This window comes from Acinonyx jubatus, chromosome A2 (assembly GCF_027475565.1).
Source record: "Acinonyx jubatus isolate Ajub_Pintada_27869175 chromosome A2, VMU_Ajub_asm_v1.0, whole genome shotgun sequence".
NCBI classification, from domain to species: Eukaryota; Metazoa; Chordata; class Mammalia; order Carnivora; family Felidae; genus Acinonyx; species Acinonyx jubatus.
The window spans coordinates 72,449,119-72,465,615 of NC_069383.1; the positions used below are offsets into that span (position 1 = coordinate 72,449,119).

Genomic DNA, 16,497 nt, shown 5'->3' on the forward strand with positions numbered 1-16,497 from the left:
ATGGATTAGAAATGAGAGTACAGAAATAAACCCAATACATCTATAACCAAAATCTATAGTCAGCTGATTTTTGACAAGGGTGCCAATGAAAAAAGAGTGGTCTTTTCAACAGATGGTGCAAAAGTATGAAACTGGACCCTGAATCACACCATATATAAAAATTAACTCACTGGATCAACAACTTAAATATAAGAGCTAAAAACCATAAAGCTCTTAGAAGCAAACCAACAGATAAATCTTCATGACCTTAGATTTGGCAATGGATTTTTTTTTTAAGCTTACTCATTTATTTTGAGAGTGAGAGAGAATGTGCAGGGGGAGGGTGACAGAGAGAGGGAGAGAGAATCCCAAGCAAGCTCCACGGTGTGGGCCTGATATGGGGCTTGAACTCAAAAATTGTGAGATCATGACCTCAGTCGAAACCAAGTGTTGGACACTCAACTGACTGAGCTACTCAGGTGCCCCTGGCAATGGAGTTTTAAATAGGACACCAAAACTGTGAGCAACAAAAGAAAGTATACATAAATTGGACTTCAAAATTAAAAACATTTGTGCATCAAAGGATATTATCAAGAAAGTGAAAAGACGATTTACAGAATGGGAGCTACAACTCAACAACAAAAAGACAACCCAGTTAAAATGGGCAAAAGACTTGATTTCTCCAGTGAAGATACACAAATGACCAAGAAACTTGTGAAAAGATGCTCAACATCAATGGTCATTAGGGAAATGTACATCAAAACACAATAAGAATCTACTTCACACCTCCTAGGATGGCTATTTTAATTAAAAAAAAGAAAATAATGAATGTTGGTAAAGTTACAAAGAATGTCATCCTTATACATTGCAGGTAGGAATGTAAAATGGTATAGCTGCTGTGGAAAACAATAGCGGTTCTCAGAAAAACTAAACACAATTACCATATGATCCAGTAGTTCCACTCTTTGATATATACCTGAAGAATTAAAAATAGGAACTTAAACATATCTATATGCCAGTGTTCAAAGCAGCATTAGTCACAATAACCGAAATGGTGGAAACTAAGTTTCCATCCAGAGATGAATGGATAAACAAAACGTGGTATACACATAAAATGGAATATTATTCAGCCACAAAAAGAAATGAAGTTCTGATACATGCCATGACATGGATAAACCTTGAGAACATTATGCTAAGTGAAATAAGCCAAGCCAGATGCAAGAAGAGCACAAATACTGTATGATTCTACTTACACTAAGTATCTAGAATAGGAAAATTCATGAAGTAAATTAGTGGTCACTACAGGTGTTAGTGTGGAGTTACTGCTTAGTGGTTAAGTTTCTGAATGATGAAAAAGTTGTGTAAATAGTGATATTTGTACAACATTGTGAATGTAATTAATGTCACTGAATTATACACTTAAAATGGTTAAAATATTTTTTGTTATGTGTATTTTAGCACAGTTAAAAAAAATATTAGGTCCATAAAGTCTGCAAGTAATTTAAGTATACTCAGTCTAACTTCCTTCTCCACCTAAGTAATATTTTAAAAGTTGATTGGTGGAGAAAAAGAGCAATAACGATAAAACTTGGATGATAAATTAATTGCATTATTATAAAGAATATAAAGTGAACTCAGGTGAAAAAGAAGCAAAGTTTAGTAAGTACCTTAAGACAAATCAGAATATAATGATTATCTGATAAGATAGTTGTGTTCTTTCATTATGTAATTAAGAAATTGCAATTTGTACCGTCTGAAAAATGGAAGAATTACATTTATTGGTTGCATTATTCCTTTAGGATGAAAATGGCCTGATTTCATTAGTAAAGAATAATTGTTGACTAATGCTCACTAAATATACTGTTAGGAATTATAACGCTTAACTACTCAAACTCTTTAAATTCACTGTTAATTTTGAGAAATTAAAGCCCATAGGAAAGTTGAAAAGGTAATAAAATTCATTAAATTCACTAATGGCTAATATTTTGCTTTATTTCCTTCATCTTCTCTATTTTTTCTTTATGAACCATTTAAAAGTGTGTTGCAGACATCATAGCACTTAATCCCTACATATTTTACATATATCTCCTAAGAAAAAGGACATATGAACCTTTTTCAACCATTTTCAGCCTAGAAAAATTAATATTTCCATAATAATGTCTGATATGTGATCCATATTCAGATTTTCCCCAATTGTTTAAAAGTCTTTTTTTTATAGCCCCCATATGTAGGATCTAGTCAAGGTTCATAATTTCTATTTGGTTGTTATCTCTTTAGTCACTCTTAATCTAGAACACTCCTCCCACCTTTTTTCCCCGTGAAATTCTCTTTTAGGTTTTTAATATTATATAGAGCATTATAGGATATTATTTTAGTTAGTAAGACAAAAGTAACTTTTACCACAGGGAATTGAGATCACTTTGAATTATATTTGGAAATCCTTTAAGTATTCATTCAGAAACTATAATTGGTGACTATTTCTAAGCATAGGTATATTCTGTAGGCTAGCTTTTTTCAATCTTTGTTAATCCTACTTGATAAAGTGAAACTTCATAACGTTTTTGAAACTTAGGGAAAAATCTTCTGCTCCCCTTTAGTGTTATTTGGAAGTACCAAGTAGTTTTAGTCAAATGAAATAAAAAATGTTTTAAAATAAAATTTTTTAAAACTACATGTACACTTCTAGGAATTAATACACTTTCTTGTATTTTCCTTGAGGTTCACTACTATATCATATGAAACATGTAGAATAATGTTTGAGGAATATAATTGATTTAGGTAAAATTGTGGTAGAAATTATCCATATCCATAAACTAATAATAATCTTTTATTAGACTGTAAATCAGAGGTTAACAAACTATAGCCTATTGCTGTGTCTGACCTGCTGTTTATTTTTATATACTCGGTAAGCTATTAAAGTTTGAAAAAATTCAAAAGGATAATATATCATGTCATGTGAAAATTTTATGGGTACCAAATTTTGGTACCCATATGTAAAGTGTTATTAGAACACCATCACAGACCTGTTTGTTACTGTATTGTCTATGGATGCTTTTGTGCTCAGAGAGACTATGTGACTCATAAAGCTTTAAATATTACTCTCTGGCCCTTAACAGGAAAAATTTGTCAACCCCTGTTCTAAATAACAGCTCATTTATATACAAATATGTAGCGTTTGCTTTTCCATATTAGACAGTGACAAGTTGTATATTTCTAACAGGAAATTGTAGCCCAATAACCAAATTCTGCTTTTTCTTTTAAGATTGAAGACCCACTAGCTATTCTTATCCTCTTTGATGAAGCCAGATATAATTTATTAAAGGGCTTTTATACAGCTCCTGACACTAAACTGATAACATTGGCAAGTTTACTGTTGCAAATAGTTTATGGAAATTATGAGAGTAAGAAACACAAGCAAGGTTTCCTAAAGTAAGTATTTAATACAGTATGTGGTCTTGTGCTATGTTCAAGATTCTATTTAACCAAGAAAGTTTAAAAATGTTGTTAAGAAATATTTATACTTTGGTTTGGAACTAGAGGATATGAGGAGGCATGAAATAAAGGGAAAAAATGGTAAAGCATTCTTAAAGTTATATTCTCTCCAAAATTATTTTTCTTACATTTGACTCTGGTTTGATACACCTTTTTTTTTTTTTAAGATTTTATTTTTTTAAGTAATCTCTACACCCAACATGGGGCTCAAACCCACAACTCTGACATCAAGAGTCACATGCTCTACTGATGGGCACCCCTTGATATACCTTATATTTTTTCTTTAACTTATCTTTATTATATGTTTAAATATAAGTTCATTAAAACCTGACTTGATAAGTAGTAGAAAATGTCATAAGGCAGATTTCAGTTTTTGAGAAAAAACACTGAGGTTTTAAACACTGAAGTTTGGTTATTGTAGTTTTCAATTTTCAAAAGTATTTTGTGGTTATTGAAAGAAGAAACATTCTCTTAAATGAGAATGTTAGGATTGTGGCTTTTGCTTAAAATCTTTAGAGTTCTCTAATATTTTACAATATATATTTTTCAGCTCAAAAATCATGTTACTTAAAAAAAATCATGTCATTTAAAGCAATTTGTTTCTGAGTGATTATGTACTTTAGCTACTAAAGACGATTTATTTAAAGCATGTTGGCCTGTTTGCTTACAGTGAAGAAAACCTAAAATCCATTGTACCTGTTACCAAATTGAAAAGTAAGGCACCTCACTGGACAAACCGAATACTTCATGAATATAAGGTAAGCTGTTTAACAGAAATAAAAAGACATTTTATACCCTAGTTGAAATTTTGTAAATTAAATCGTGTAATATGTTTTAAATGTAGTTACATTAAATTTATAGTACTGAAATTAAAAATTCATCTTCTAGTTCACATGAAACTGAAAGTAGCATATTTTTATTTTTAATAATGTGGAATCTTTTACTGAATACCTTCTATATGCTGGATACTGTGGTAAGGAATAGAGATTAAACACACACACACACACACACACACACACACACACACACACACACACCTCACACACCATGTTCTATATGCTGGATACTGTGGTAAGAACTAGAGATTAAACACACACCTCACACACCATGAAATTATACACTATCCTTGTCCATGAGACACTTAAAACCTAATAGAATAGACAAGCACTATTTTTATACTTTGCTATTTCTTTCTTTTTTGAAGTATTAAGAACTGCTCTTGGGATAGTTCACACAATTTTATTCTTCTCTGGGGGCAGCCACGATTTTAGAAACTGCTTAGTTGACCTACTTGGATTATCAAAAGTGTGTTCTCTTTTCACATCTCTTTTATTTTACCTTATTTGTTTTTAGAATCTTAGTACAAGTGAGGGTGTCAGTAAAGAAATGCATCACCTTCAGCGCATGTTCTTACAGAATTGTTGGGAAATTCCTACATATGGAGCAGCTTTTTTCACAGGACAGATATTTACAAAGGCAAGCCCCAGCAATCATAAAGTCATCCCTGTGTATGTAGGAGTGAATATAAAAGGACTTCATCTTCTCAACATGGAAACTAAGGTAGATTTTCAGCTTTACAGCTGTTTTTGACCAATGTCTTAAAAAAATTGTACCAGCATACCTGAAAAATCTAGAAATGACATATATATAAAAGTATTCATTGCAATTTTATTTATAATAGCAAAGGGAGAGGGATGAAAAGTAAATGATTGTCAACAAAGTGTTAATTATTAACATTAATTGTATTCTATAATTATGTAATGTATTAATCATAGTACATTTCTACATTGAAATACTGTGCAGCCATATAAAAGAATGAAGAATGTAGAGAATGATTTCCAAGATATATTTAGTGAAAAAGTACAGTGGTGGACCATATGTAATATGCTATTATTTGTGTAAAAATGAGGGGAAGTCAAGACCATATTTACATGAATACATATTGCTTGTGTATGAATAAAAAGTTTCATGAAGCCTTTAGAGAAGGCAACCAGGTAACTGGAAACAAGAGTAGGAGGGAAACTTTACTAAGTACCATTTTGCAACTTAAAATTTTTTTAACTGTGATTATATTACCTATTTTAAAAATCAGTTAAGTTTAAATGAAAAAATACAGGTTAAAAAAAGAAAAATATATTGGGCTGCTCAGTCGGTTAAGCATATGACTCTTGATTTTGGCTCAGGTCATGATCTCATGTTTTGTGAAATTGGGCTGGTGTTGGACTCTGCACTGACAGCACGGAACCTGCTTGGGATTTCCTGTCTCCCTCTCTCTCTGCCCCTCCCCTGTGTTTGCACACGCTCTTTGTCTCTCAAAATAAATAAATAAACATTAGAAAAAAGAAAAATGTAATGCCTGTCACAAGGGATTCACTGTGAAAAGCAGAATTAGTTATAAGAGCCTTTTGGGGAATAGGCAAGATTAAGTATGGAAGGGATTCAGACCTTTCCCATCAGAGGCTTGTTACTATATTATATTCCTTTTTCTAATCAAAGTCATTATATATAAAATATGGAATTATCAATCATTTTTAGCATATTTCACACATTTATCTGGATGAACAGCTTTCCAGCTTTAATAGCTAATAAAAATCAAATTTATTTTGTTCATTCAGATTTGTTTAAGAATAGACCATTTCAGGTCTGTTAAAGTAATAACTAAGCTTATACATTAGAAAAGGTATTTTAGGGGTACCTGGGTGGTTCAGTTGGGTAAGCGTCCGACTTCAGCTCAAGTCATGATCTCACGGTTCGTGAATTTGAGCCCCACATTGGGCTCTGAGCTGATAGCTGGGAGCTTGGAGCCCAGATCCTGCTTTGGATTCTGTGTCTCCCTCTCTCTCTGCCTCCCTTTCTCCCCTGCTTGCACTTGGTCTCTCTCTTTCTCTCTCTCAAAAATAAACATACATTTTAAAAAAAATTAGAAAAGTCATTTTAGATTAGGAAATTTTATCATAAACCTAATTTTTATTTTCATCATTTTTATAACCCTTACTTTGTAATCACATAACGTCTGAAAGTAGTTTAGTCACTTCATGATAACTCAGGATCATCCTTATGGGCAACAGCTATTTTTACCATGCTGTTAGATATGCCCGTGAATGGAGGTAGAGAATATGTACAGACATAGGGCTGAATAGGGACTGAATTCAGTAGTTTATCTAGAACTTGATTTTTTTTGAAGCCTCTGATGTCAGCTTGCTTTTGGATCATTTGCTTATTATCATTTTCTTTTTAAGCTACTTTACTCACAAAAAATAGGCTGCTTCTAATTAGTTTGTAACCAGTTTTCTATTTCTTTTGTACTAAGTTTATTAAAGGAAATCAAAGGAGAAGCTCCCCTCACCATTTCAATAAATTTCTCCTCTGCTATTTCAGAGCATTTTATACATTTACAAATCCTTTACCAAACTGAATGGTGACGCTGTGGGTGTGATGCTGAGCCTTTTCTCTAAGCTATAGTTTATATTTGCCTTGGCAGCATTCCAGGTTTAGGCAACAATAAAATGTTTTATTTAGTTCCTAAATGATGGTTCAGCATTATAACATTTCACATGAATAATACTATGGTCCAGGAATTGAGTAAGTGAGATAGCATTTGCAGGCAGAGGATGATAACAATGTTATTAGTGAATAGTCTGCTTTTTTTAGGATAAGATGTTCGATTTCTAGAAATATAAATTAAAATGCTGTCCTTGGGTGATTAAACCAAAGAGTAATGATGTTTTCTGTCCACCTGATCATTACCTTGTGTTCTGTAAACCACTGATAAATTTACAGCACCTATGAAAGCTTTAAGATGATTATATTTTCTAATCATCAAATGTGGGAACAGGCAGCTTGTCCTCAGTTGTGTTAGAGTCATCAAGATATGCTAGGGTTGAATTTGACAAATTTAGAATAAACAACTTCATTTGCAAAAATACCTTCATTTACATTAAAACTCTGCTTGGGATATAGTAGCTTCAGAGATTAATTCTCATGAAAACCCATAGAATACAGCTGTGTTTTTTATATCAATTACTTCTACCTTCTATATCTTGTTTCTCTTTGAAATAAGAGAGTTTCCCATTAGGGAGTATAACTCAGCCAATTTCATATGCTCATCAGAGCATACTTACATAAAATGTAGACACTATTGAGTATATAACACACTGTGTTGTGAATCATTGTTTTACTATAGTGAATGTATTTCTGTTTCATAACTAACTGTGCTTGTTGATATATCTTTAACCATAATAGTACTATTGCCACACCCAAGCAATAGATACCCTTTGCTGATATCAGTTTATGTTGGCCATAATAATGCCCTTCTGAAATAAAACTGGTTATTTAGATATCCACATAGTGTCATTCTTCCTGATCAGTTATCAACATCACTGTTTCTCCTGTCCACTGGCTGGCTATTTGCTACTTGTCACTTCTGTGGCTTTCCCTTTTCTGCTCTCAACTATTCCTGACATTTTCTCTTGTGCCTTTTGATTTCCCTCACTAAACAACTTGACCCTTTGTAGGTTTTATGTCGTAAAGAGAACTACTTTTTCCTTCTAGAATACACTGTATCTCTCAAAGCTACCATATGGACTCTGACTTTTCAGTTCCATTGAGCTGCTTTCATTATTGTGGGTTTCTCAATCTCTTCCTTTGTGCATAGCAACAAAACCTTTATTTTTAATTTACAACCCCAGTATTTTTGTAATTTAGCCCCCCGTATAATTGAGGACTTATACTACAGATGTATTTTTTTCTATAAAACTGTTTTGAGACCATATTAATGGACTATTTTTTGCTTCTTGATTAAACAAATTTCAAGCATCTGATCTAAAAAATAGACAATGTAAGGTATTACGATATCTTGACTCAAATGTTTCAACGTGTTCCTTGGTAAATAGCTATTTTAGCATATCATATCCATAAAGTTATATTTTACAATATAAATACAGGTGGCTAATTTTAAAGAAGATGTTCTTAGTTTCCCATTATACATAATATACACTCATGTAAATTGTACTGTTTCATTTAAGAACCTCACTTTTTTTTTAAGCTTATTTATTTGTTTTGAGAGAGAGAGAAAGAGAGAACACAAGCAGGGGAGGGGCAGAGAGAGGGGGAGAGAGAGAATCCCAAGCAGGCTCTGCACTATCAGCACAGACCCCTATGTGGGGCGGGAGCTCAAACCCATGCATGGGAGATCATGATCCTAGTCAAAACCAGGAGTTGGACACTTAACCAACTGAGCCACCCAGTGTCCCAGTTTAGGGCATTTTTAAAGTGAGGTTCTTGGTGTGCCTGGGTAGCTCAGTCTGTTAAGCACTGGACTCTTTTTTTTTTTTTTTTTTTTTTTTTTTTTTAGTTTTTGTTAATGTTTATTTTAGAGAGAGAGACAGCGTGAGCAAGGTGGGGTAGGGGGGAGGGCAGAGAAAGAGGGAGACACAGGATCTGAAGCAGGTTCCAAGCTCTGAGCTGTTAGCACAGAGCCCCGTGAGGAGCTCAGACTTGTGAACTGCGAGATCATGACCTGAGCTGAAGTTGGATGCTCAACCAACCAAGCCACCTAGGCATCCCAGCACCAGATTCTTGATTTTGGCTCAGGTCCTGATCTCATGGTTTGTGAGTCCAAGCCCCATGTCAAGCTCTGCACTGACAGCACAGAGCCTGCTTGGGATTATGCTTCTCCCTTTCTCTGCCCCCCACCCCACACTTGCTCTCTGTCTCTGTCTCTCTCATAATTAATAAATAAACTTCAAGAAGTATGAAAATTATTTTTTAAAATGCCTTAAAACCATATCCTTTTCACATAACATTAATTACCTGTAATAAGGGGGCCAGGGTGGCTCAGTCATTTGAGCATCTTACTCTGGCTTTCAGTTCAGGTCATGATCTTATGGTTGTAAGATCAAGCCCCACCTCAGGCTCGGTGCTGAGCACCCAACCAGCTTGGGATTCTTTCTCTCTCTCACTCTCTGCCCCTCCCCTGCTTGTGCATGCACTTTCTCTCTCTCTCAGAATAAATAAAAATAAATATTTTATCAACATTTTAAGAACTGCTAGTCATAGAAAGCAATTTTTTTATGCTTTATTTTTGAGAGAAAGAATGTGAGCAGGGGAGGAGCAGAGAGAGAGAGGGAGGGAGGGAGGGAGGGAGGGGCAGAGAGAGATGGGGACAGAAGATCAAAGCAGGTTCTGCGCTGACAGCATCAAACCCGATGCCAGGGTTCAAACTCACAAACCTGAGCTCAAGTCTGACGCTTATCCAACTGAGCCACCCAAGTGCCCCTGAAAGCAAATGTTTTTAAACGTGTATTTTAAAGGATGCACAAACACTTTCTTTGTATATGTGTATATAAATAATATATTTTTAGGGCAAGAAAATGCAAGTTGCTAGGAGAGATTCATTTTAAAATAATCAAAAAAGTATATTGAATGCTTATTTAAATTTAAGTTTTTTGTTAGGAAAGTGTAGGAATAGGTTTTTTTTTTAATAGTTTTTTTTTTTTTGAAAATTTATTTATTTATTTTGAGTGGGGGGCAGAGAGAGACAGAATTTCAGGCAGGCTCCACACTGTCAGTTCGAGCCCCACATGGGGCTTGAAGCCACAAACTCTGAGATCATGACCGGAGCCAAAACCAAGAGCTGGATACTTAACTGACTGAGCCACCCAGGCACCCCAGAAATAGGTTGTTCTAATACTGGTTTTAAATAATTTGATGAATTTATGAAGGCTATATTAATTATTAAAATTATGCTTATTTTTACCATAAATATATCACTATACTTATTTTCAGTGAGATGGAATTGCTTAAGTCAACCTGTTACCTCATTACATAAATTTCAGATCTGAAAGTACTATGTGAATATTCAAAAGGTACTGAATAAAGTGAAAGGGATTTTTTTTTTAACGTGCGGAAAGTAAAAACTTGTACATTTAATTTTCTTGAAAGTCACTGAGAGAATAGGCATCTTCTCAACTTTACTGAGACATAATTGACATAACATTGTGTAAGTTTAAGGTGTACAGTGGGTTGATTTGAAATGTATTGCAAAATGATTAGTACCATACCATTAGCTAATACCTCCACCATGTTACATAATTACCATTTTCTTTTTGTGATGAGAACACGTAAGATCTACTCTCTCAGTAACATGAACTATATAATATAGTATTATTAACTATAGTCACCATGGTGTACATTAGATCCCCAGAAATTACTCATCTTATACCTGAAAGTTTGTACTTCATGGCCGACATCTCATGTTGGCTGTCCCCCAGCCTCTGGTAGCCACCATTCTGTTTCTCTCTGTTTCTACGAGTTCAGCTTCTTTAGACTCCACACGTAAGCGATATCCTGTTTAGTCTTTTTCTGACTTATTTCACTTAACATAATGCCCTCAAGGTCTATCCATGTTGTTAAAAATGGCATTATTTTCTTCTTTCTGATGGCTGAATATTATTCGTGTGTGTGTGTGTGTGTGTGTTTATATGTATGTGTATACATACCACAGAATGGGCATCTTTAAAATGTTTGTCAGTGTGATACAAAAGATACCATTGGTGAAGGCAGTCTCCTAAGAGTCTACCATCTATGTGGTTCTGTACTTGAAGCTCTTAAGGTTATTGAGGGAACTTTGAAAACAATTTATTATAACATTCAAAACCATTATGTTTGGACATGACTAGATCATTGTAGATAGTAAGAGAAGATAGGTGTTGTTTTTAACATACATTTCAATATAACAATTTCTAATTATATTGCAGGCCTTACTCATCAGTCTTAAGTATGGTTGTTTTATGTGGCAATTGGGAGATGCTGATGCATGTTTTCAGATCCATAGTATGGAAAATAAAATGAGCTTTATAGTACACACAAAACAGGTAAGTACTTATCAGTTGCTCTGGACTTCTAATAATGAACTATTGTATTAGTAAAGATTCTTTTTTTTTAAGTGACAATCCATTTTACTTCAAGGAAAACCTTTGATATTATGTGAAATTAAGATATTTAAGACCAAGGATAAAAGGCAGACCTTTCCTAAGCAAATAAGCCAGAAACTTATCTGAATAATTTATTTAGTTTTATAACAATGAAACTCTGTTTTCTGGCGTTTCTTTTAATTCTAGTTAGTATTCCCTATCTCTTTTATCCAGGTGTCTGTCAGGTAATCCTTCCCTCTTGATAAGTATTCTATCTGAGCCACTAGTTGCATCCCTTCAAAGCCTTAGTACCCCCTCTATTCTTGATAAACTTCCTCTAATAAGAAAGTTTCTTTTCAGATAGATAGGGAACTGCTCACTGCCATGTATGTCATTTACACATCCTTACATGTTTCACATTTACTGTTGACATATATTTTACTTTATAGGCTGGCCTTGTGGTAAAACTATTAATGAAGCTAAATGGACAGTTAATGCCCACCGAAAGAAATTCATGAGAGGAAAGCAGCTGATACTTAAACTACCATATTTTGTAATGCAGATTTTTTCCATGAAAGATTTCTTAAACTATCACTTTTAACAAGGCACTTAGTCTCTTGTAATATATGAATGTATACTACTACATTGTACAGAATCTGTACTTACGCTTGGTGTGTAATATACCAATTAGTTTTGTATAATATCCTCATAAGCTATTCTAATTTTTGAGAGAAACACATAAAAATATGTAGATTGATCATCTGTATAATATTGGACAAAATAGTAAGCTTTATAAAAAGTTATTTTTGGTAAATGGTAAAGTATTTGGAGTGGGATGTAATTAAATTAAAATACAGCTTTGGTATAACTTTGTGTGTCATTTCAGAATATACTAAAACTCAACATATTTGAATAAAGAAAATATATTTTCTACTTAAACCACATAACACTGTTATTTCAAACATTTTTCTGTAATCTATGAACATCTCTCAGTATGTTTTTAAAATTCTTAGTTAAATGTGTAACTAGTATAAGCTAGTATTTCTCAAAGTATAGTTCTTGAATCCCCTGCATCAAAATTAACCTGATGCTTCTTTAAACAAAGATTGCTGGGACTCAGTATATACAAGTTCATTCACTCTCTAGAAGTAACAGGGCCTAGGAATCTTAAGTTTTGGGTTTTTTTTCTGTTGAAATGATTCCAGGTGCAGTAATGAATTTGGATTATTAAAGTAAATTACACAAAAGTGTCTGGCACATAAGTACACTCATACATAGACACACAGAGTAAGTGACAGTCTCTGGATATCAGTAGTTGCATTTATTATGTACATGTTGTATTTTTATGATTTAGCCTGATGAATTATATTGCCTTTGTCAAAGTAGATCACCAAATATCTGTTTCATTTAGGGGAGTACTGATATCATAGATGAGGAGCTAACTGAATTATGATGCTATTTAATAACCTTAGAAACTGGTCTTTCCGAGCCAGTAGATGGATATGTTCTTAAATTTTTTTTAAAAATTTTTAATGTTCATTTTTGAGAGAGAGACAAAGTGCAAGCAGGGGAGGGGCAGAGAGAGAGAGACAGAATTCGAAGCAGGCTCCAGGCTCTGAGATGTCTGCACAGGGCCCAATGCAGGGCTTGAACATATGAACTGAACCATGAGATCATGACCTGAGCTGAAGTCAGACACTCAACTGATGGGCCACCCAGGCGCCCCTAGACTGATATGTTGTAGGTAAGTTCAGAGATACAATAGTCATATTTGAAGCTGTCCTAAAGATTGCAGATAAGTTTTATATATCAGAATTTAACCTTCACATTAATTTCTGTTTATTTCTAATGGTGCTCTGTCTGAGCCTTATTAAAATTATATATGATTAAGTAAATTGAATGAGAAAGCTTACTTTATCTCTAATTCTATGCTAAATACTTTTGATTCTACATAGACAGTGCTCTGTTCAGTTTCATACCTTCCAGTGGCCTCAACTGTTGACTCCCAAATCTAATATTTCAACCTCAGATTCTCTTCTGAACTCTGGATCTTAATTTCCAATTTCTAGCTCCACCTAAATGGCCTACAAAAAGAACGTCTATTTCATCACAGCTGGAAACCGAATTTGTTTACTTGCTCAATTCTATCCTTCCACTTGTATTCTGTTTGGTTAGTGGCACCATCAAATTGCAGCCAGTTGCTTATCCTGGAAATCTTGGAGTGGTCTTCAACTTCTCTCCCCTTTATTACCCTCGACATTCCACTTATCAAATCTTGTCAAATTTCTTATGAGTCCTTTCCCATTTCCTTCCTCTCTAGTTGCCCTGCATCCGCCTTAGTTGAAGTCCTTCCCACCTGTTCCTAGGTTTGGTGTTACTTCCTCCCTTGCCTCCCCTGGCTGAGGCTGTACACTCTGCCCACTTATCTGCCACACTGGTGCCAAGTTCACCTTTCTTATGGATCTGATCATTTCATTACCCTCTGAAAGCTTTTCATGGTTCCTTACTACATTACAATTAAATTCCATGTCCTCAGTATTGAATGCAGGGCCCTTAATTAGATGGTCACTAATGTTCCTATCCAAATTAATGTGTAACCACTTTTCCCACACTTACCTTTGCTCCAACCCAGTGTTTCCTAATCCTGGCACTGCAGTCACGTGAGGAGTTTCAATACATTATGACTCAATAAATCTAGGGTGGGGTTCAAGGATTTCTGTTGGTAAAGTATCCAGTGTGATTTTGATATACAGCTAGGGTTTAGAACTCTTATAACCAACTTTAACTAGGAGTTAGCTGAATGCTTTTCCTTTCACAGAGGGAGGTGAGGATGCAATGCTACTACATCAAACAACATAGACTGCCCCATAGAATACAGTGTACCCTCCTGGAGTTACACAGTAATGCACCCTTGTAGAGAAGGGAAGGAAAGACTATTAACGTAGCATGGCTATTAAAGGCTTAAAAATATATAGCATTAGAAAGTCAATTTTCAGGGGTACCTGGGTGACTCAGTCAGCTAAGTGTCTGACTCTTAATTTCAGCTCAGGTCGTGATCTCTTGGTTCATGGGATGAAGCCCCATATCAGGCTCTGTGCTGGCAGTGTTCTCTCTCTCCTCTTTCTGCCCCTCCTCTGCTTGTGCTTGCTCTCTCTCTCAAAATAAATAAATAAACGTTAAAAAAAAAAGTCAATTTTCAAATAAGGTATTGAGAGGAAAAACTGATCATTGTCTGTCAGACCATAACAAACCAGAAATAACCAATAATGGAGAAATGCAAGTAGGTTTTAATGAGTGCCTAGGATTGGCCAGGCATTATATGTGCACTGGGGATAAAAGACACCTTTTTCCTTTTCATCATTTTTCAATAAATTTGAGTGCCTTTTATGTGCCAGGGATCCATTGCCAAGAAAAACAAAGCCCCTGCCTTTAGGGAACAAATTTTAATGAGGGAGACAATAAATACTCATGGAAATATATATTTATAAACTCTAGTAAGTGTGATGAAAGAAAAATAAGTGTATTATGTAAGCATAAAGAGGGAAACTTGATCTAGCCTTAGAGATCAGGAGAGGCACCCCTGAGCAAGTGATGCTTAAGCTCGCATCTGAGGGATGGGAGTGACAGAAACATATGAGGGAGAAGGGAAATGGGATGAGACGTTTTGACCTCAAGAGTGGTCCTGGAGAATTGATACAATTTTCTCATTTTTAGCTAAGAAGTAAATTTAAACAATTGTTTATCCAAATCACAACAAATGAGTTTCCATTGTAGAAATAAAACCAGAACAGTTAACATTGCACATGATAAATGTATTAGGAAAAAAACTTGGCAAAGAACGTTACATCTTGTAAGATTTAAAGTTACCAAAACTGACCCCCCCAAAAATTAGACTTGATAGAAATGTGTAAAAAAGTAAAACTGGCCACAGGTTTTGTTTTTTTTTTTTTTAAAGTTTATTTCTTTTGAGAGAGAAAGAGAAAGCGAGCACAAGTTGGGGAGGGGCAGATAGAAAAGAGGGTGGAGAGAGAGAGAGAATCCCAAACAGGCTATGCTCTGTCATCTTGGAGCCTAACGTGGGGCTCAGTCTCATGAACCATGAGATTATGATCTGAGCTGAAATCAAGAGTCAGACACTCAACCGACTGAGCCACCCAGGGGCCCACGGTTCTTGACCAAATTTAATGGATAAATTGCTTCAATAAAATTTAAAATTTAATTTGAAGGGTGCCGGGGTGGCTCAGTTGGTTAAGCGACTGACTCTTGGTTTCAACTCAGGTCATGATCTCACAGTCGAAGGATCAAGCCCTGCATTAGGCTTATGCTGACAGAGCCGAGCCTGCTTGGGATTCTCTTTCTTCCTCTCTCTCTCTCTGCCCCTTCCCTGCTCTCCCTCTCTCTCTCTCAAAATAAATAATACACTTAAAATAAATGAAAAAATAAAATTTGATCCTGAGGAACCCAATAGCAAAAACTGTAATTAGAAGAATTTGATATATGCAAAAAACTGTTTGATGAATCAATTCCTTGCTTTATAACTTATTCAGTAAAAAATACTTCCAATGAAAATAATTTTAGTAAAATGAAAATGGAAAAAATATAAATTGTTTTTGCTGTGTAGAAAACTGATGAAGGAATTAAAGTGACTTGAGTCCATGCAAAAAATACTTTCTCAGCAAAAATCCACTTGTGATGGTATGATTGTCATTTAAAGTTTGTATTCATAAGGTCAGAATGCAGAGGTAGGCAGACCAAAAAGGCCCTAAAGCAAAAGAAGGGTAAGTGCTAGGAGTTCGTAGAGGCCTGCGGCCTGGAAGTAAATGAAATACATTTCAGACTTCTTAGAGTGTGAGAAAGGTAATTGCAATACATTGTACCAATTTCTATGTTAGAAGGAAGCACTGGTTATTCAGGATTTGCTGGAAGGGCACCAACCATGGATGGGAAATTAGGGTCATACCCATTAGTTAAATAATAACAATAGCTAATACTTAAAATGTGCCTACTATGTGCCTTGCAGTTGTTTTAGATATATTAATTAATGTAACCCTTACAATAGTCACTCTGAAGCAGATACTGTTATTACCATTTTACAGATGAAGAAACAGAAAGT

At 34.7% G+C, this 16,497-nt stretch overlaps 1 protein-coding gene across 5 annotated transcripts in view; it reads left to right on the forward strand.

The window, feature by feature from the left end:
- Nucleotides 1-15,172, forward strand: part of KRIT1 (KRIT1 ankyrin repeat containing) — a 44,691-nt gene extending 29,519 nt beyond the window's left edge. For all 5 annotated transcript variants that reach the window (XM_015066506.3, XM_015066508.3, XM_015066509.3 and 2 more), the window contains 5 exons: nt 3,242-3,408; nt 4,142-4,229; nt 4,825-5,031; nt 11,229-11,345; nt 11,834-15,172. In XM_015066506.3, the coding sequence (XP_014921992.1) occupies nt 3,242-3,408; nt 4,142-4,229; nt 4,825-5,031; nt 11,229-11,345; nt 11,834-11,902 (648 nt within the window). In that variant the 3' untranslated portion in view covers nt 11,903-15,172. The remainder of the gene's footprint in view (nt 1-3,241; nt 3,409-4,141; nt 4,230-4,824; nt 5,032-11,228; nt 11,346-11,833) is intronic.
- Nucleotides 15,173-16,497: the final 1,325 nt, after the last annotated feature.